The following is a 15275-nucleotide window of genomic DNA, read 5'->3' on the forward strand; positions in this document are numbered from 1 at the left end:
TTCAATTCTCGTAACAATTTCTATTAGTGCTGATGAAAAAAATTTTAGTGACCGTTGTTTGAAAATAGATTCGATTCCAATGCGACTCTGTAGTAAAGAGAAAATAAAAATTGCTTGCAAGCGTACACACTGGCAGATATGTTCATATAAACATTCAAATTAACCTGTCATTTTTCTACTTTCAAATTTATTTATTTATTTTATTTATTTATTTATTTATTCAATCAATCAACTAGCTTTATCCTGCGGCCCCGCTCGCGTAGGAGTAGTTTTGAGGGATTTAGGATATGCACTATATATAAAAGAATTACAAATAATAATTTCATAGAAAATATTTTTTTATTAATAACCATAATATTACAATACCCGGCACCCGTTGCTATGTCTCGTTGAATAAAATCAAAACAACCAATCAGAAAAATATCAAGCAAAATTATTTTTATTAATTTTCAATCTCAAACCGTTTTTGAACTTTGCATTTGGGTCATAGTTGAACAGCTTATGCGGATTTTGAAGTCTAGAGTGTGCTATAAATAGTGGGTAATAGGAAAAACTAAGATTTTTTAGATTAAATTTAAGCAAATATTCGATTATTAGTGACGAATGAGAGTGGTGGCGCGGCCTGGGGGATGTGGGAAGGGAGTTCCATCACATGCCTATAACCTTCATTGGGTGAAAATATGAATGTATACAAATTTTTACGTCATTTGGTGTGGTCGTTTCGTAGTGGTGCGCGGACAACGTACAGAGATTCACCTTTATAGTTTATAAATCAATTACTTAAATAAAGCGATTTGAACAGGTTATGGGCCCACCTTCGAGGGTATCGCGGTTTTAGAAATCGGTCTATCAATAAACTAAAAAATTGTTGTTGAATTTGCAATTTGCGTGCTTTGTGCGGGGTCACCATGGGGTCCATGTACCAAATTGAAAAGTTTAATCAAGGTAATTATGACTCCTGGAGCATCCAAATGCGCATCGTGTAGTTGCATGCAGAAACAGGGAAGGTGATGGGCGTACAGCGGCCAGTAGCAGAGGCGGCCAGCTGAAATGCGCTCGATGAAAAAACAGTGGCAATGATCACATTGAGCGTGAAGTCATCGCAGATCCGCTACTTAAAGCATTGCACGACAGCAGCGAGCGCATGGAAGAAGCTCAAAGATATCCATCAACTCAGAGTGCCAGTAAAAAACGTATCGCTTTATAAAAAGTTGCTTGATTTGTGTATGGTAAATGATGACGCTATGTGCAGCTACATCAATAAGTTTTAGTCAGCGATAGACAAGCTCTCGGAGTTGAACATTAAACTCAGCTAGGAGCTAGCAGTCGTAATATTGATCTCAAGCTTGCCTAAGCAGTATGGGGATTTTGTAATAGCCATGGAAACCCGCGGTAGTTTGCCTTCCAAAAAATAATGCCTTCTTAAAAATAAACCTATTAAAAGAAGGGGAGCGGAGAGGCACTGAATCCCAACTAGTAAATTGCAATGAAAAACAGGCATTTCATGCAAATTCGTCGTTACAGAAAAAGAGAGGGGAAACGAAATATGTCAAATGTTAAATGTGCAAATTATGATTTCGAAGAAGATATAATAATATGATGTTGGCTGACAACAACGGTATAAATCGTCAAATCTATAAATCAGTTACTTGAATAAAGCGATTTGAACAATCGTAAATAGATATATACGATTTGACTACGGAGGTAATTGCTGCGCAAGAAATGCTGTGCAAGTGAATCTTCACAATTAGCAGAGTGAATTATTTGAGTGATGATCTCAATGTTTTGGTTTTAAAAGTTGAGAGCGTTAAGTCACCTACCCCACCATCTAATTATTGGGAGTGAGAGAAGTGATAGATCTGGAACCTTGTTCCTGTCATAATCAACGCTCAAAATCCGAATAGAGTCATCGCAAAGATTTGCAATAGAACTTTTCTAAAAGCGTTATATTTGCCAAAACAAAAAATAAAAAAAAAATATTTATTAGACAAATATCCTTCATAGTAGGATACGCCAATTATGACAGCTGCTTTCGCTGCTACATTATTTACGTTCCAACCGGGTCTTATGAAAAATTGCAGGCTTAAATGCGTACCACAGGTTTCATAATAGGAAAATAGCAGAATGTAGAATTTTTGAGGATGGAAAAGACAAGATTGGACTTATGACATAGTAAACGAATTGGAAAATCGTCTACTTTTTTATTAAGTTACTTTCATGTTGTAATAATCGAACAAAGAAACAAAAATTATGAGAAAATTCGGTATTATACCATAATATTATATTTATGTCATATTCATATTTTTTTTTTCATAAACCGACAAATATGCTAGTCCAGAGTAATAACTCTGCAAGGAGGCACTAAATGCTCTCAACAACCCACACAATTTCTGCATAACTGAGAACTCGTTTTCGCACATTCCATTTTTTATTCCGTGTCTTCCAACGAGTTAAAGAACTCTTAGGACAATAAACTTATCATAATGAGTTCGTTGCGTCCGTTGTGGAAATATCTTTGGTCGCTACGTCATAGGAGGCACATTTCACACGTATTTAATCCTAAGCTCTTCCAATAAGTTATTGTTCGGACTGCAACGAAGTAATATACATAGGTAGGGGCGTTAATTTTATATGACCACCACAGTCTCAGTTTCTGTCGACCTCTGCCGTAAATAATCCGCTGTCATATTTCTTATTACATCAGCAAACCAGCTGGTCTCTTCAAATTCACTAAAAGCCGATTAGCGGTTAGTTGTTGGCCACATCTTTGTATTCTGTACATCGTATTTTTGTCACACGGCAAGTTCGGCACAACAGCAAAGCATGCAACATACAATGCAGAACAGCTATTTTTTTTACATACAGGAACACTTTCACTCTGGCAACCATTTGCATTTTGTATAACTTGTCAGTCGAACTCTTAGTTGCAGCGGGCTCAAAGGGTTCATTCTAGGGATTCTCTCGATCCTTTTCCACATATCTTTAATATATTTATGCATGTAGTTCTGGCCTTTCCATTATCAAAACTAGGAGAGTGGTTTGCGTGGAACGGGTGCTTACCGTATTTAATATAAAATTCTGGGGGATAATCACAAGTACTTTAACTTCATATATTTCTATTTTTTTAATTTTCAGGTTGAATTGGAAAACTGGGTAAACAGTATTCATAGTGCTTGTGCTGCAGCATTCGCACGACATCGCGGAAAAACTGGAACCTTGCATCTCTTGCAAGAAGAGATTTTCCGCTTGGAAAAAGCCATTGAATCGGTAAGTGAAAAAATGCAATTAAAATTTCAATTGATGGCATGGTCTGATACCACATTTACTAATTTAAAGTGTAAGCTCTATAAAAAACGGTTTCCTCCCGTTAAAATTCTACTTGATATAAGACATTTTATTTGACCGTGTTATCTCTCAAAGAGGTGATCATAAGTGGCCACCGAGATTTTGTGATTTAACACCTTGTGACTTTTTTCTTTGGGGCCACGTGAAATATAAGGTCTACGCCAAAAGCCCAGGGTCGATTCAAGACCTCAAAAATGGAATTCGTGAGGCTACCGAGGGCATAGAGCAGCCACTTTGCAATTCGGTTATGGAAAATTTCATGAAAAGGATATTGTCCTGTAAGCGTGGTCGTGGTGGTCATTTGGCTGATGTTGTTTCCCACTATTTACGGCAAACCTTCCTCTTTATATTGAAATAAACATCCGATCATTTATATTAAAAAATAGCACTTTTCTTTGAATATCAAAATAACACTTCTTATTAAAAAACCCTTTATATGTGGTCGATAAATTTAACAGGCAGTTAATCCACCGATTAACATTCATTGATTAACATTAAGTAAATTTATTTTTAGTATTAATATGAGAAATGCCAGTGGAAATTGAGTAAAAAAAAAATGTTTTTTCCTGAATTTATAACAAAATGTTATACATACAAAACTTTATAGCACTTGAATATAAAAATGAGCTTGGAATGATAAATCAAATACTTGTAAAACATACGGGAATAAGTTGATTTACTGCATTGTTGCCATCTTAACCAGTTAATGAAATATACATACATGCTACTTAAGTTAAAAGTCATTGTACTTTTCGCAGTTTTGTTCGTTTAACTAAAAGTGACTCAAAAGTCAACGTCTATGTGAGTCATGTTTTACGCGGGTTTTGTTTGATGAAAATCATGCACTCTCACTGCTATGTAAGTGAAATTGGTTTTGCTATCGCGCTGCCATAATCATTTCGCTCTTAAGTGCAGTAAAAGCGGAAGCAGTTAAATATACACAGTCTGTCTAATAGAAGCGTAACTGGCAAAATTCAAACTTCGAATGCCAAATGTAAATACACAATTTGTTACTTTTGTGCGACAAAGCGTAAGTTGTTTTTACAAAATGAGTTCCGCGTATCAAAACAATTTGAACCAGGGTTCCTATGCACACACCATTAATGTCTAAAATTGTCACGAGCATGTGAAGCAAATTATTTGAGAAGTCAAAGAAGTTTATAAATAAAAGGGTGCAACAGTATACCAAAGTTAAAAATGTTGGCAACTTCCCCCGGAGGAGGCCCAAAAAAATACCTCTCTACAGCAGTATCAGTAAATCTTTGATTTGTTCGTGACAATGCCGAACTGTGGCGTGCAGCTGAAGCAGTTTTAAGGAAAAGTATTGCTAATACATATACTCATATACAAAGGCACAATTCCAGGACGTTTACGTGCAGAAGACCAAAAATTCCGGAGCACATTAAAAAAAAACCACGAAATGATAGAAAACGTTTTTTATAATGCGATCGTCTCTCGGCAGGCAATGGCAATCTTCGGAGTGTATTACTGCCATGCAAGATCTGCTCATAAAAAGCCATCTGCTGATCGGAGTCGACTTAAAACTTGGGTTAAATAGGAAGAGGAGCTCGCTCAAGCATCCAAAAGGCGTAGGTACTCGAACTCGACTATACATTTTTTTGAATGAGTCGCGTATAATAAATATTATAATTAATTTGTTAGAATCGATTTGGTCAAATTATTTGTACGTTATGACGGTCACGCTTTTGTTAGACAGACTGTAAATAGCCCACCAAGCGTTGACATACTCGTGATTCAATTGAGAAAAATCGCAAGTTGTGTCATATAAATTAATGGAGTTGAAGAAATGTTATAAATAGTTGTCGGTTTAGAGGACGCTTTGTCAAATAGTTCATACATTCGGTGCAGTCGCCATTAGAAAAATTACTCTCTTAAGTAGCTTCACTCGCAGTTGTGTTAACGTTGATGGACACCTTCTGCTTTCGATGTCTTTCATGAACTTGATTTAATCAGGCACTTTATGCTTCTGTTTTTAAATTGCTAGGGATCAAATTCGTACAGAACTGAATTTTATCGTTAAACATTTAAAATCTCGTCATGTATTTGATTTTATTGCTCAGTTTATCATTTACTAAATCCAACTGACCAACAATTGTTAGCCCACAAATGTACATACAAACATTCATAAGTGCGTATGTGTATACATTTAACCGCAAAATTGTTCCTTCTCGAAGTAGTTATATATATACATAAACACACATATGCATATACAAATGAATTACATATTTTTATATATATTTTATTACTCGGTGTGATTTGTGCTGCAGCTACTATTTTTTCTATTTACGCCGCAAAATATGCTACAAATCACTCACGTTCCAGTGACAGATTGTATGTATTTCAAAATCACTACAGGGAATACTATTTGCTGACTTGTTTATTTGTGTACATGTGTGCGTGCCTTTACTCTCATAGGAATACTCTATGGTAACGTAAATTTTCTACCAAGAAGACAAATCACAAATTGCAATTACAAATCTACACACAAATTGGCAAATAAAAACACACATCTATACACACTCACATATTCATACATTCATATTGCAACTCTATGATGGTTGAGTACTGCCTGCACTCCAAGTCCGTTTGACTCTTACAAAACCCTATATCTCATTCCACTTGAGTTACAATCCCTTGTTAAGTTTTCATATGCAGTCATGTGGTCATATTGTATTCGTAGGTATATTTTCTTTCCGGTCAACCAACAAATCCGTATATGTATAATTTATAAGTATTACAATTGATTCTCCAGTGACCCAATCAGTGTAGATGTACACGTCACTTTGTCATCCGCATGAATATTTACCATACAAAATTCATTTGCAATAAATACAATGCATGTATATATATATATATATATATATATATATATTATATGTATGTATGGACACGTCCATATGTCCTTACACAAAACCATGTTTGTGTGAGTTCTCTGTACCTCTTCTCCTTGCCTCTTCAACCAGCTCTCGGGTGTACAAATGTTTTGTTTTACTTTTTAAATTTTCGTCGCTTCATCTTAATTTGCATTTCTATTTCGTTTTACTTTCGATCTTTGGCGCTATTTTATTTTGGCCTTAGCTCTGCTATTCATTTATGACATTATATGCGGTGTGAAATAGCTAGAGGAAGAGGAAGATGGAAACTAAATAAAAGTTCCTGCTTGTTTGAATTGATAATTTAGTTGCCTTTGGGTGCTGCTATCATTCTTTTTATTATTTTTAGATATTTTGTATGTACAGAATACATTTTTATAAAATTTATATATCTATGCGGCCGCCGTAGCCGAAAGGGTTGGTGCGTGATTACCATTCGGAATTCACAGAGAGAACGTAGGTTGGAATCTCGGTGAAAGCAAAATGAATAAAAACATATTTCTAATAGCGATCTCCCCTCGGCAGGCAATGGCAAACCTCCGAGTGTATTTCTGCCATGAAAAAGCTCCTCATAAAAATATCTGCCGTTCGGAGTCGGCTTGAAACTGTAGGTCCCTCCATTTGTAGAACAACATCAAGACGCAAACCACAAATAAGAGGAGGAGCTCGGCCAAGCATCTAACAGAAGTGTACGCGCCAATTATTTATTTTTTTTTATTTATATATCTATTTAGCCGAATGTATTGATGCGTGACTACCATTCGGAGTTCAGAGGGAACGTAGGTTCGAATCTCCGTGAAACACCAAAATGAAGAATATGTTTTTCTAATAGCGGTCGCCCCATGACATCATCAACCCATTTTTGGACAAATTTGAGAATTATGGGTCTAAGTTTGACAAAAACGTAACTATACCCTATGATCAAAAAGTACCGGGAGGGTGATGTCGACTGTATTCTTCGATTGCCAAGGCGTAGTGCACCATGAGTACCTTCCATCGGGCCAGATAGTCAATAAAGAATTTTATTAATCCGTTTTGAAACGTTTGAGAGGTGCTGTATCTCGCAAACGGCCGGAAATGTGGGCAAACAGTTCTTGGATGTTGCATGATGATAACGCGCCATCGCACTGAGCCCAAATTGGGCTGGATTATTTGATCAAACACCAAGGAAATACCATCGTGCAAGCACCGTATCCACCTGATATGGTCCCGTGCGACTTCTTTTTGTTCTCCCAAAGTTACGACTTCATGGAAGGAGATTTCAGTCGATAGAGGAGATCAAATAGAACGCACCGAAGGAGCTGCAGGCCATCCCTTCGTCGGCCTACCAGGGGTGCATGAAGGACTGGGTTAAGCGTTGGTACATGTGTGTTGCTTCAGACGGGTCATATTTGAGGGAGATAAAAAATAATTGCCTGAAATTTGACTCTGTTTTGTTTTATTTAAACATTCCCGGTACTTTCTGATCATAGGGTACAATGCCGACGAGTATGGCTTATTTTGGAAGCTCATATCTGATAAAACTTCTGTGCGCATAAAAGAAATTTCCGGTCTGGGCATAAGAGTAACGTTCATCCCTTGTACAAATTCTGCTGGGAATAAGAAATTAAAAATAAAGTTTATTGGGAAATTGGCGAATCCGCGTTCATCAAAAATTTTTAATGATGTGCCTGTTATCTAGAAAGGAAATAAAAGTACTTAGATGACCTTAACTTTATTTGATGAATGGTTTTACAGAGTATTTGTTCCAAAGGTATGTTCAAACAAAGAATACTGTTTTAATCAAAAATTGTTTAAATAAAAGTAAGAGAGTTTCTTCGGGGTCAAAATCTTTCTCAAAAAGCAAATCTCCATGTTATCCCAAAGAAAGCGAGTTAAAGAGCTTCGGCAGCCAAACATCAGTAATTGGCTTTCCTCCTAACTGTGCTACTCTTTTTTAGGGCCCAAGAATCAAAACGTTGTAAGGCTTACTTAATTGAACAACAAAAAATCCTTCTTAAGTCACATTCTTGCTCGTCGAGAAACTATCGATGAATCAATGGGAAATATTGACCTGAGAAGATAAATATGTTTTTTAGGCAGTTTATGGGATGCTCTTGCGCCACTTCAATTAAGTCATCGTTTTAAAAATGGTTTAAAAAAGCGACTGGCTGAAATTGGAACGATATCCTACCTCTTTCAGAGTTATGATTATAGATAGCTGATGAAGAACTGCAGCAAGTCTCCCAGTCTGAAATAGAGCGATGTATTGTTGAACCTCGTTCGGAACCCACAGCTTTAAATGAAGAATACTGCAATGAAGACTACGAAACTGAACGTGAAACAGGAAACAGGAACTAATGGGATGCTATATGCGCTTAAAATTACATCCGAAAAGTCAGTATCAGCACTTAATATACGCTTGGACTGGGCAGAGCAAATGCTTGATTAAACGATGTTATGACACTGCAGAGGCTCATGAGCAGTGCGGCTCTGAACAAACCAAAATCGAAAATTTCTTTAATTTTAAATGAAACTTTTCGCTTTAAAGTGTATTTATTTAATATAAAAAAACAAGTAAACTTCGATTGCTACTCGTATTAGAAACAAACTATTTATTGGAAAAAAACCTGAGTACTTGCGACAACCTCAATACTTTTACCAAGTCCGAGCTTCGAGTTTCTACAGTATATATTTCGATATAAAAGTGGGCAAAAAGTAAGGTGAATTTATTTGTCAAACTTCGCGGGATTAAAATTTCGCGCTAGTTATTTTTTCATGAGTTGGCAGCACTGTTAATAACATCTGGGCCAACTTTCATGTGAATGTCATTATCAGTAATATATTTACGCTTGTGTTTACCAAACGACCAACAAGGCATTTTTCGATTTTTACAATGTCTGATTTGATTGAGCAGAGAAGTGCCATCAAATTTTGTTTACGGAATGAAATTTCGGCTGCGGAAACGTTTAGCATATTGCAGAAGGCATTTGATGATTCGACCATGTCGCAGAAAAATGTTTATAAGTGGTATAAAGACTTCAAAGAGGGTCGGGAACGTGTTGATGACTTGGAGCGCTCCGGACGACCATCGACGTCAACAGATGACCAACACGTCAATAAAGTGAAGGAGTTAGTGATCAAAACTCGTCGGTTGACTGTTAAAGACCTTACTGATATGATCGGAATATCAGAAGGATTTGTGAAAACCATTTTGAAAGACCATTTGGCCCTACGAAAAGTCAAATCTCGTTTGGTACCGAAAACTCTCAATTTCTTGGAAAAAGTCGTCGCGTTGATGTGCGTGAAACAATGCTTTCAGACTATCAGGACAAGCTCAAATGCATCAATACGGGAGATGAGACTTGAATTTATGCTTACGACCCCGAAACAACCGATCAATCAAGCGAATATCGTGCTAAAGGCGAGGCCAGACCGAAAAGAGCACGTCAAAGTCGTTGATGACAGTTTTTTTCGATTTTCGTGGTGTAGTGCACTATGAATTCCTTCCACCTGGCCAAACTGTTAATAAGGAATATTATTTGAGCGTTATGCGTCGTTTACGTGAAGCAATTCGTCTAAAAAGACAAGAATTATGGGCCAACAACTCTTGGTTTTTGCATCATTATAATGCACCGTCTCACACTGCATTCGTTCTTCGTGACTATTTCGCCAAAAATTCCACGCATATCGTTCCGCAATCACCGTATTCGCCTGATTTAGCTCCGTGTGACTTCTGGCTGTTCCTAAAACTCAAGAGACCACTCGGGGGAACGCGTTTCGAGTCGATTGAGGAGATAAAAGCTGAATCGAAGAAGGTGCTGATGGCTATACCGGAAATGGACTATTCGGCATGTTTCGGGGATTGGAAAAATCGTTGGCATAAGTGTATTTCATCGAGAGGGGATTATTTTGAAGGGAATGAAATTGATTTACAAGAATAAATAAAGATTTTTCATTTCACAACCACATTCACTTTACTTTTTGCCCACAGTATATTCATAAAAGTTTATTGCCATCTTAATGATAATTTTATGAGAAATAATGAGAAACTTCAGGAAAATAGTACTGTAACGAAAAAATCTTTCAGTGAAATAAATGTAACAAAAAGTTGAACGAAGTTGAAAATAATTACATTTTAAAATCTTTTAAGAAATATCTTCTTAATATTGCGTGGTATGCTTTCATTCCGGCGAATGATGTTAAATAGTTCCTAAATAAATGCAATGAATAGCATCAAAATATTATTAGATTGTCAATTTACAATGTAAAAAAATCATTCTTACCTATTGCAAAATAAAATTGATGTCCCTTTGTGTTGGGATGGTTTTAAATACACTCACAAATAAAATATTAAATGTATCTGTGAATTTATAAGTTTTACAAATACACGCATGCAGAAGAAATGGCAGCTCTGTGTAAAATTTTAACTAAAGAAGACGAAGCATTTGTTGATAGCATTTTTTCATCATCTAACAAGTACTGACTTCAACATATGTATGTAATCATACATATCACACATAAGTAATAAGTATCCCTGCTTTATATTCCCTTCTTTGCCATGCGAATGCCACTTGTTGTCATACATACTTGCACATTCGCTGTGATTCTTCATCCCTGTTGGCTCATTTGCCACAGTTGCTTTTTAATATGACACTCGACCCATATTTCATTGTTAACAATACCCGACGACTATTAATGCAAAAACGTGTATACATGACTTTTCATGTATGTACTGTAAGTGTGTGATTACATTGCGTACTTGCATAGCAGCACTACATAAATACAACATAGCTCCGTGTTGCATTTGTTTCTAGAATTTTAATAATATTAAAGTGCCGCAACGTTAACAGGTTTAGGCCTAACTTCTGCACTAACCTGCGCTGTGCAGCTGGTCATAATTCTACAAATAGTGGACCATGCAGTTTAATTCACCTAAGAATGCAAATAAGTGAGAATATACAGAGGATATGCAAAATTTGCAGCAGCGTTTAATGTTTTGACAAAATAATTTATTGAGCTTACGTCATTTTAGAATACATTTTACTGCTCTCTGTTTACAAACAATTCCTTTTTTTCTATTCACTTTACTTGGTTTCTTACAAAAGTTTACTTTTTGGCACTTTCTCATCTCTCACTTTTCTCTCGTAGCTCCAATAAAGTAACGTCATGTCAAAATTACTCTCAAAATTCCATTTCTATCCTTTGTGTTATAGGAGAAAAACTCTAAAAACTTAGTGGACCTATTCATTGCATAGCGAATTATGACCGCTATAAAAAACAGGTTTTGTACAAAAACAAAAACTCTTTCATGTATATTGAAAACCATACTAGCAGTAAAATGGCAGCCACATGCATTTTTGTGTGCGCTACCCGACATACAGCTGATTGCATATATATGTATACCATGAAAAAGCTCCTCATAAAAAATATCTGCCCTTCGGAGTCGGCTTAAAACTGTAGGACCTTCCATTTGTGGAGCAACATCAAGACGCACACCACAAATAGGAGGAGGAGCTCGGCAAAACACCCAAACAGGGTGTACGCGCCAATTATATATAAATATATATATAAAGGGTGATTTTTTAAGAGCTATAGGAAAGTTTTAAAAAAACACACACGTAAAATTAAAAATGCATGAGATTTTTATTTAAATCGAAATTATTTCATGCAAATGTTGGCCGCGACTGCACTTCAAATGGTCCATCCGCTTAGTCCAAATTTGACAAACTCTTTTCAATGTTTCGGCCTGTATCTCACATATAAATGCTTTAATGTTGTCTTCCAATGCGTTAATTGAAGCAGACTTGTCTGAATAGACATGAGCTTTAACATAGCCCCACCAAAAATAATCTAAAGGCGTTATATCACACGATCTAGGTGGCCAATTGACAGATCCCGATCGTGAAATAAAATGTTTACCGAACTCGCCTCTCAACAGGTCCATTGTTACGCGTGCTGTGTGGCATGTGGCACCGTCTTGCTGAAACCACATGTCATGCAAGTCAAGCTCTTGCACTTTGGGCAAAAAAAGTTGGATATCATTTCACGGTAGCGCTCACCATTCACAGTTACGTTACGATTCGCAGCATCTTTGAAAAAGTACGGTCCAATGATACCACCAGCCCATAAACCGCACCAAACTGTGATCTTTTCTGGATACATTGGTAGCTCTTGCAATTCTTCTGGCTGATCTTCACTCCAAAATCATCAATTCTGTTTATTTACGTACTCATTGATCCAAAAAAGAGCTTCGGTGCTGAACATAATTTTTCGATAAAAAAGTGGATCTTCGGCCAACATTCCAAGAGCCCATCCACCAAAAACTCTGCGTTGCGGTAGGTCGTTCGGCTTCAATTCTTGCACCAGCTGTATTTTGAAAGGTTTCACTCCTAAATCCTTTCGCAAAATTTTCCACGTTGTTGAGTAACAGAGGCCCAATTGCTGCGAACGGCGACGAACCGATAATTGATGGTCATCATTAACACTGGCCGATACAGCTGCGATATTTTCTTCACGCACTCTTTTCGCACTCTACATAAGCGCGTTGATGGTTTGCTGTCCAATAATGTAAATTTGGTTCTAAATTTAGTCACAATAGCTCGAATAGCCGCTTCAGTGGGCCGATTAAACTGACCATAAAATGGAAGAAGCGCTCGATAAACTTTCTTAACAGAACACGCATTTTTATAATTAAATTCAATGACTTGAAAGCATTGTTCGTTTGTAAGACGATTCATGGTTAAATTATAGACCAAACTGAAGATGTTTGACAGTGAAACAAAACACGAAAAGTGCGTCAGCTGTTTAAACCAACTGTTTAAAAAGATAATAGCTAAAAAATCACCCTTTATATATATACATATATGCATGTTTTCATAATTGAGAATACATAAACAAACACTCGCCGACAGTGCAAAGCATAAGTACATTTGTTGTGTGTAATTCGACATTTACCAACGGTTAATTGTACGTATTTAATTTTAAATAAGTGAAACATATGTATGTGGTAGTAAAAGTGACAACTGTACATATGCTTACATACAATCAAATACTTTTCATCTAGAAAACTTGAAAAGAAAACAGTTTTCACTCATCCACTCATCCTTCCAAACATTCATACATTCATAGTATGGACGTACGAGTATTCTAACGTGGAGTGACCATCTCTTGCGACTTCATAGCCTAAAATGAACCGGTATATTGCCACACATTGTACAATTTTAATCAAACAAACCAAGAATGCAATGAAATTAACAAATATACGAAATTATACAACTCCATTCACTTCTAAAATCTCTTTATTCTGTGCCACTTAACAACTTCCTCTTCCATTGAAAGTTTTTGATTACTCATCCGCCACCCATTCCCTCATTTCCACTTATGTGCGCTGTTGAGTCCGCGTCATTGGCCTATAAACATATATACATGTGAAAGCAATGTGAGTGAAAATGTATGTGTGTGTATACATGCCTACACATGAGCATAGTGACCATCTTGTGCGAATATCTTGCCACTGGAGGAACTATCGACATTCAATTTGTGCTTCCAATTGTATTTTCAAAGGCCAGTTTCGTACAATCGCGTCCTTTTTTTAACTGCGGTGAAGCGCACTTAAATGCCGACGTATTTCTGTACATATGTATGTGTAATGTGTGTTGTTGGCCATTCTCAAAGCAGGGTAATCGAAAGCCAACTACGAGGAAATTCGATGAATTTTATGTTACATCGCTGCAGTAGCTTAGAAACGAAGGTTGAAGTTAATGGAAGCAGATTAACTCTCGGTTGTGTGGTTATTATCTTTAAAGCTTATATTTTGCTTTAAATTTTTACAACATGCACTGATACATATGTCATTTTTCCTAAAACAAATTTTCAACTCGAATTATTCCGTTCAAAATTCAGATTAAAAGTTTATAACCTTATAATACCTTAAGTTAATACACATTTTGAATTTGGTTTTGTGTAAAAAAGTTATTTTTGTTAATATTCAAACCGAAATTTAAACTGGAGCACTTGACACCAAATTATGTAAGAGTATATCTGGAGTTTCTTATTTATAATTTTTTTATTTATTGCCTTTTAATTTTGCAATAATTTATTTTAAAAGCAATCAGCAGAATGCAGAAGGGAAGATGAAGTAAAACGCTCTGAATGTTTTAATGGAGCCATATTTCACGATACATTCACTGCATGATATTGCACTGCAAAAACTTTTTTCTCAGCTTTATAGTTAGAGAGAAATATTTACAAAGACTCTTTATTTTCTTTTAATATGCCACTAACAATAATTATAATAAAATAATAATAATAAAGAATTTACGAAAACAACTCTGTACAGCAAATTGAGATGTGCATAAATATTTTTTTGTTTTTATCTTTAACAGTATTACTTAACAATTAAACATCTTTATTTCAAAGCATCAGTCGTATACCACACCAGAAAGTCCGATCCAAATACGCTAATTTCATTTAAAGTATTTCAAGTATTAATAAGCTAAGTAAAATAGCTTTATTTTATTTTATTTTATTTTATTTTATTTTGTATGTTAGAAAAGTCGTCCAAGTTCCATGTGGTATCAAATTTATTGCAAGTTTTTATTCCGCCGTTATTGGAATGTTTTTCCCTTTAAACATCAATTTTTCACTTTCTGATAGCTTACCACTTTGCCGAAATTATAGCTAGCTTAGCGAGGTTAACTTGCATGTTCCAGATATTACAATAAACTTTTAATTACATGCAATAATTACAATTTTTAATTACATACAAAATCAGTCGCACATTAATATCGTCAACATAAATTCCCTCTCCTAAGAGACCACGTAAGTCATTTAAATCACTCCAGTTGAAATTCTGAATTCAATTGACATTGCTTCACCAGCTTTGTATTTAATGCAGTTGGTTGTGTTTTACATCGTTCCAAAATAAAGAAAATTCGATACGTTAAATATTCTGTGCCAGCGATATCAGATAGCCAAAAAAATGTCGAATTCTTATGGACCCATTACAGTGTCGAATTTGTGGAGACTAAAGTTGGATTTTCTAGTTCACTTACA

General features: G+C 35.8%; 1 protein-coding gene across 1 annotated transcript in view; it reads left to right on the forward strand.

Annotated features, from left to right (window-relative positions):
- Positions 1-15275, forward strand: part of LOC129243049 (protein still life, isoforms C/SIF type 2) — a 297252-nt gene that overhangs the window by 11074 nt on the left and 270903 nt on the right. Inside the window, exon 3 of the mRNA XM_054880124.1 lies at positions 3136-3267. Coding sequence (XP_054736099.1) covers positions 3136-3267 — 132 coding nt within the window. The remainder of the gene's footprint in view (positions 1-3135; positions 3268-15275) is intronic.

The sequence above is a fragment of the Anastrepha obliqua genome, chromosome 3 (genome assembly GCF_027943255.1).
Source record: "Anastrepha obliqua isolate idAnaObli1 chromosome 3, idAnaObli1_1.0, whole genome shotgun sequence".
In the NCBI taxonomy this organism is placed as follows: Eukaryota; Metazoa; Arthropoda; class Insecta; order Diptera; family Tephritidae; genus Anastrepha; species Anastrepha obliqua.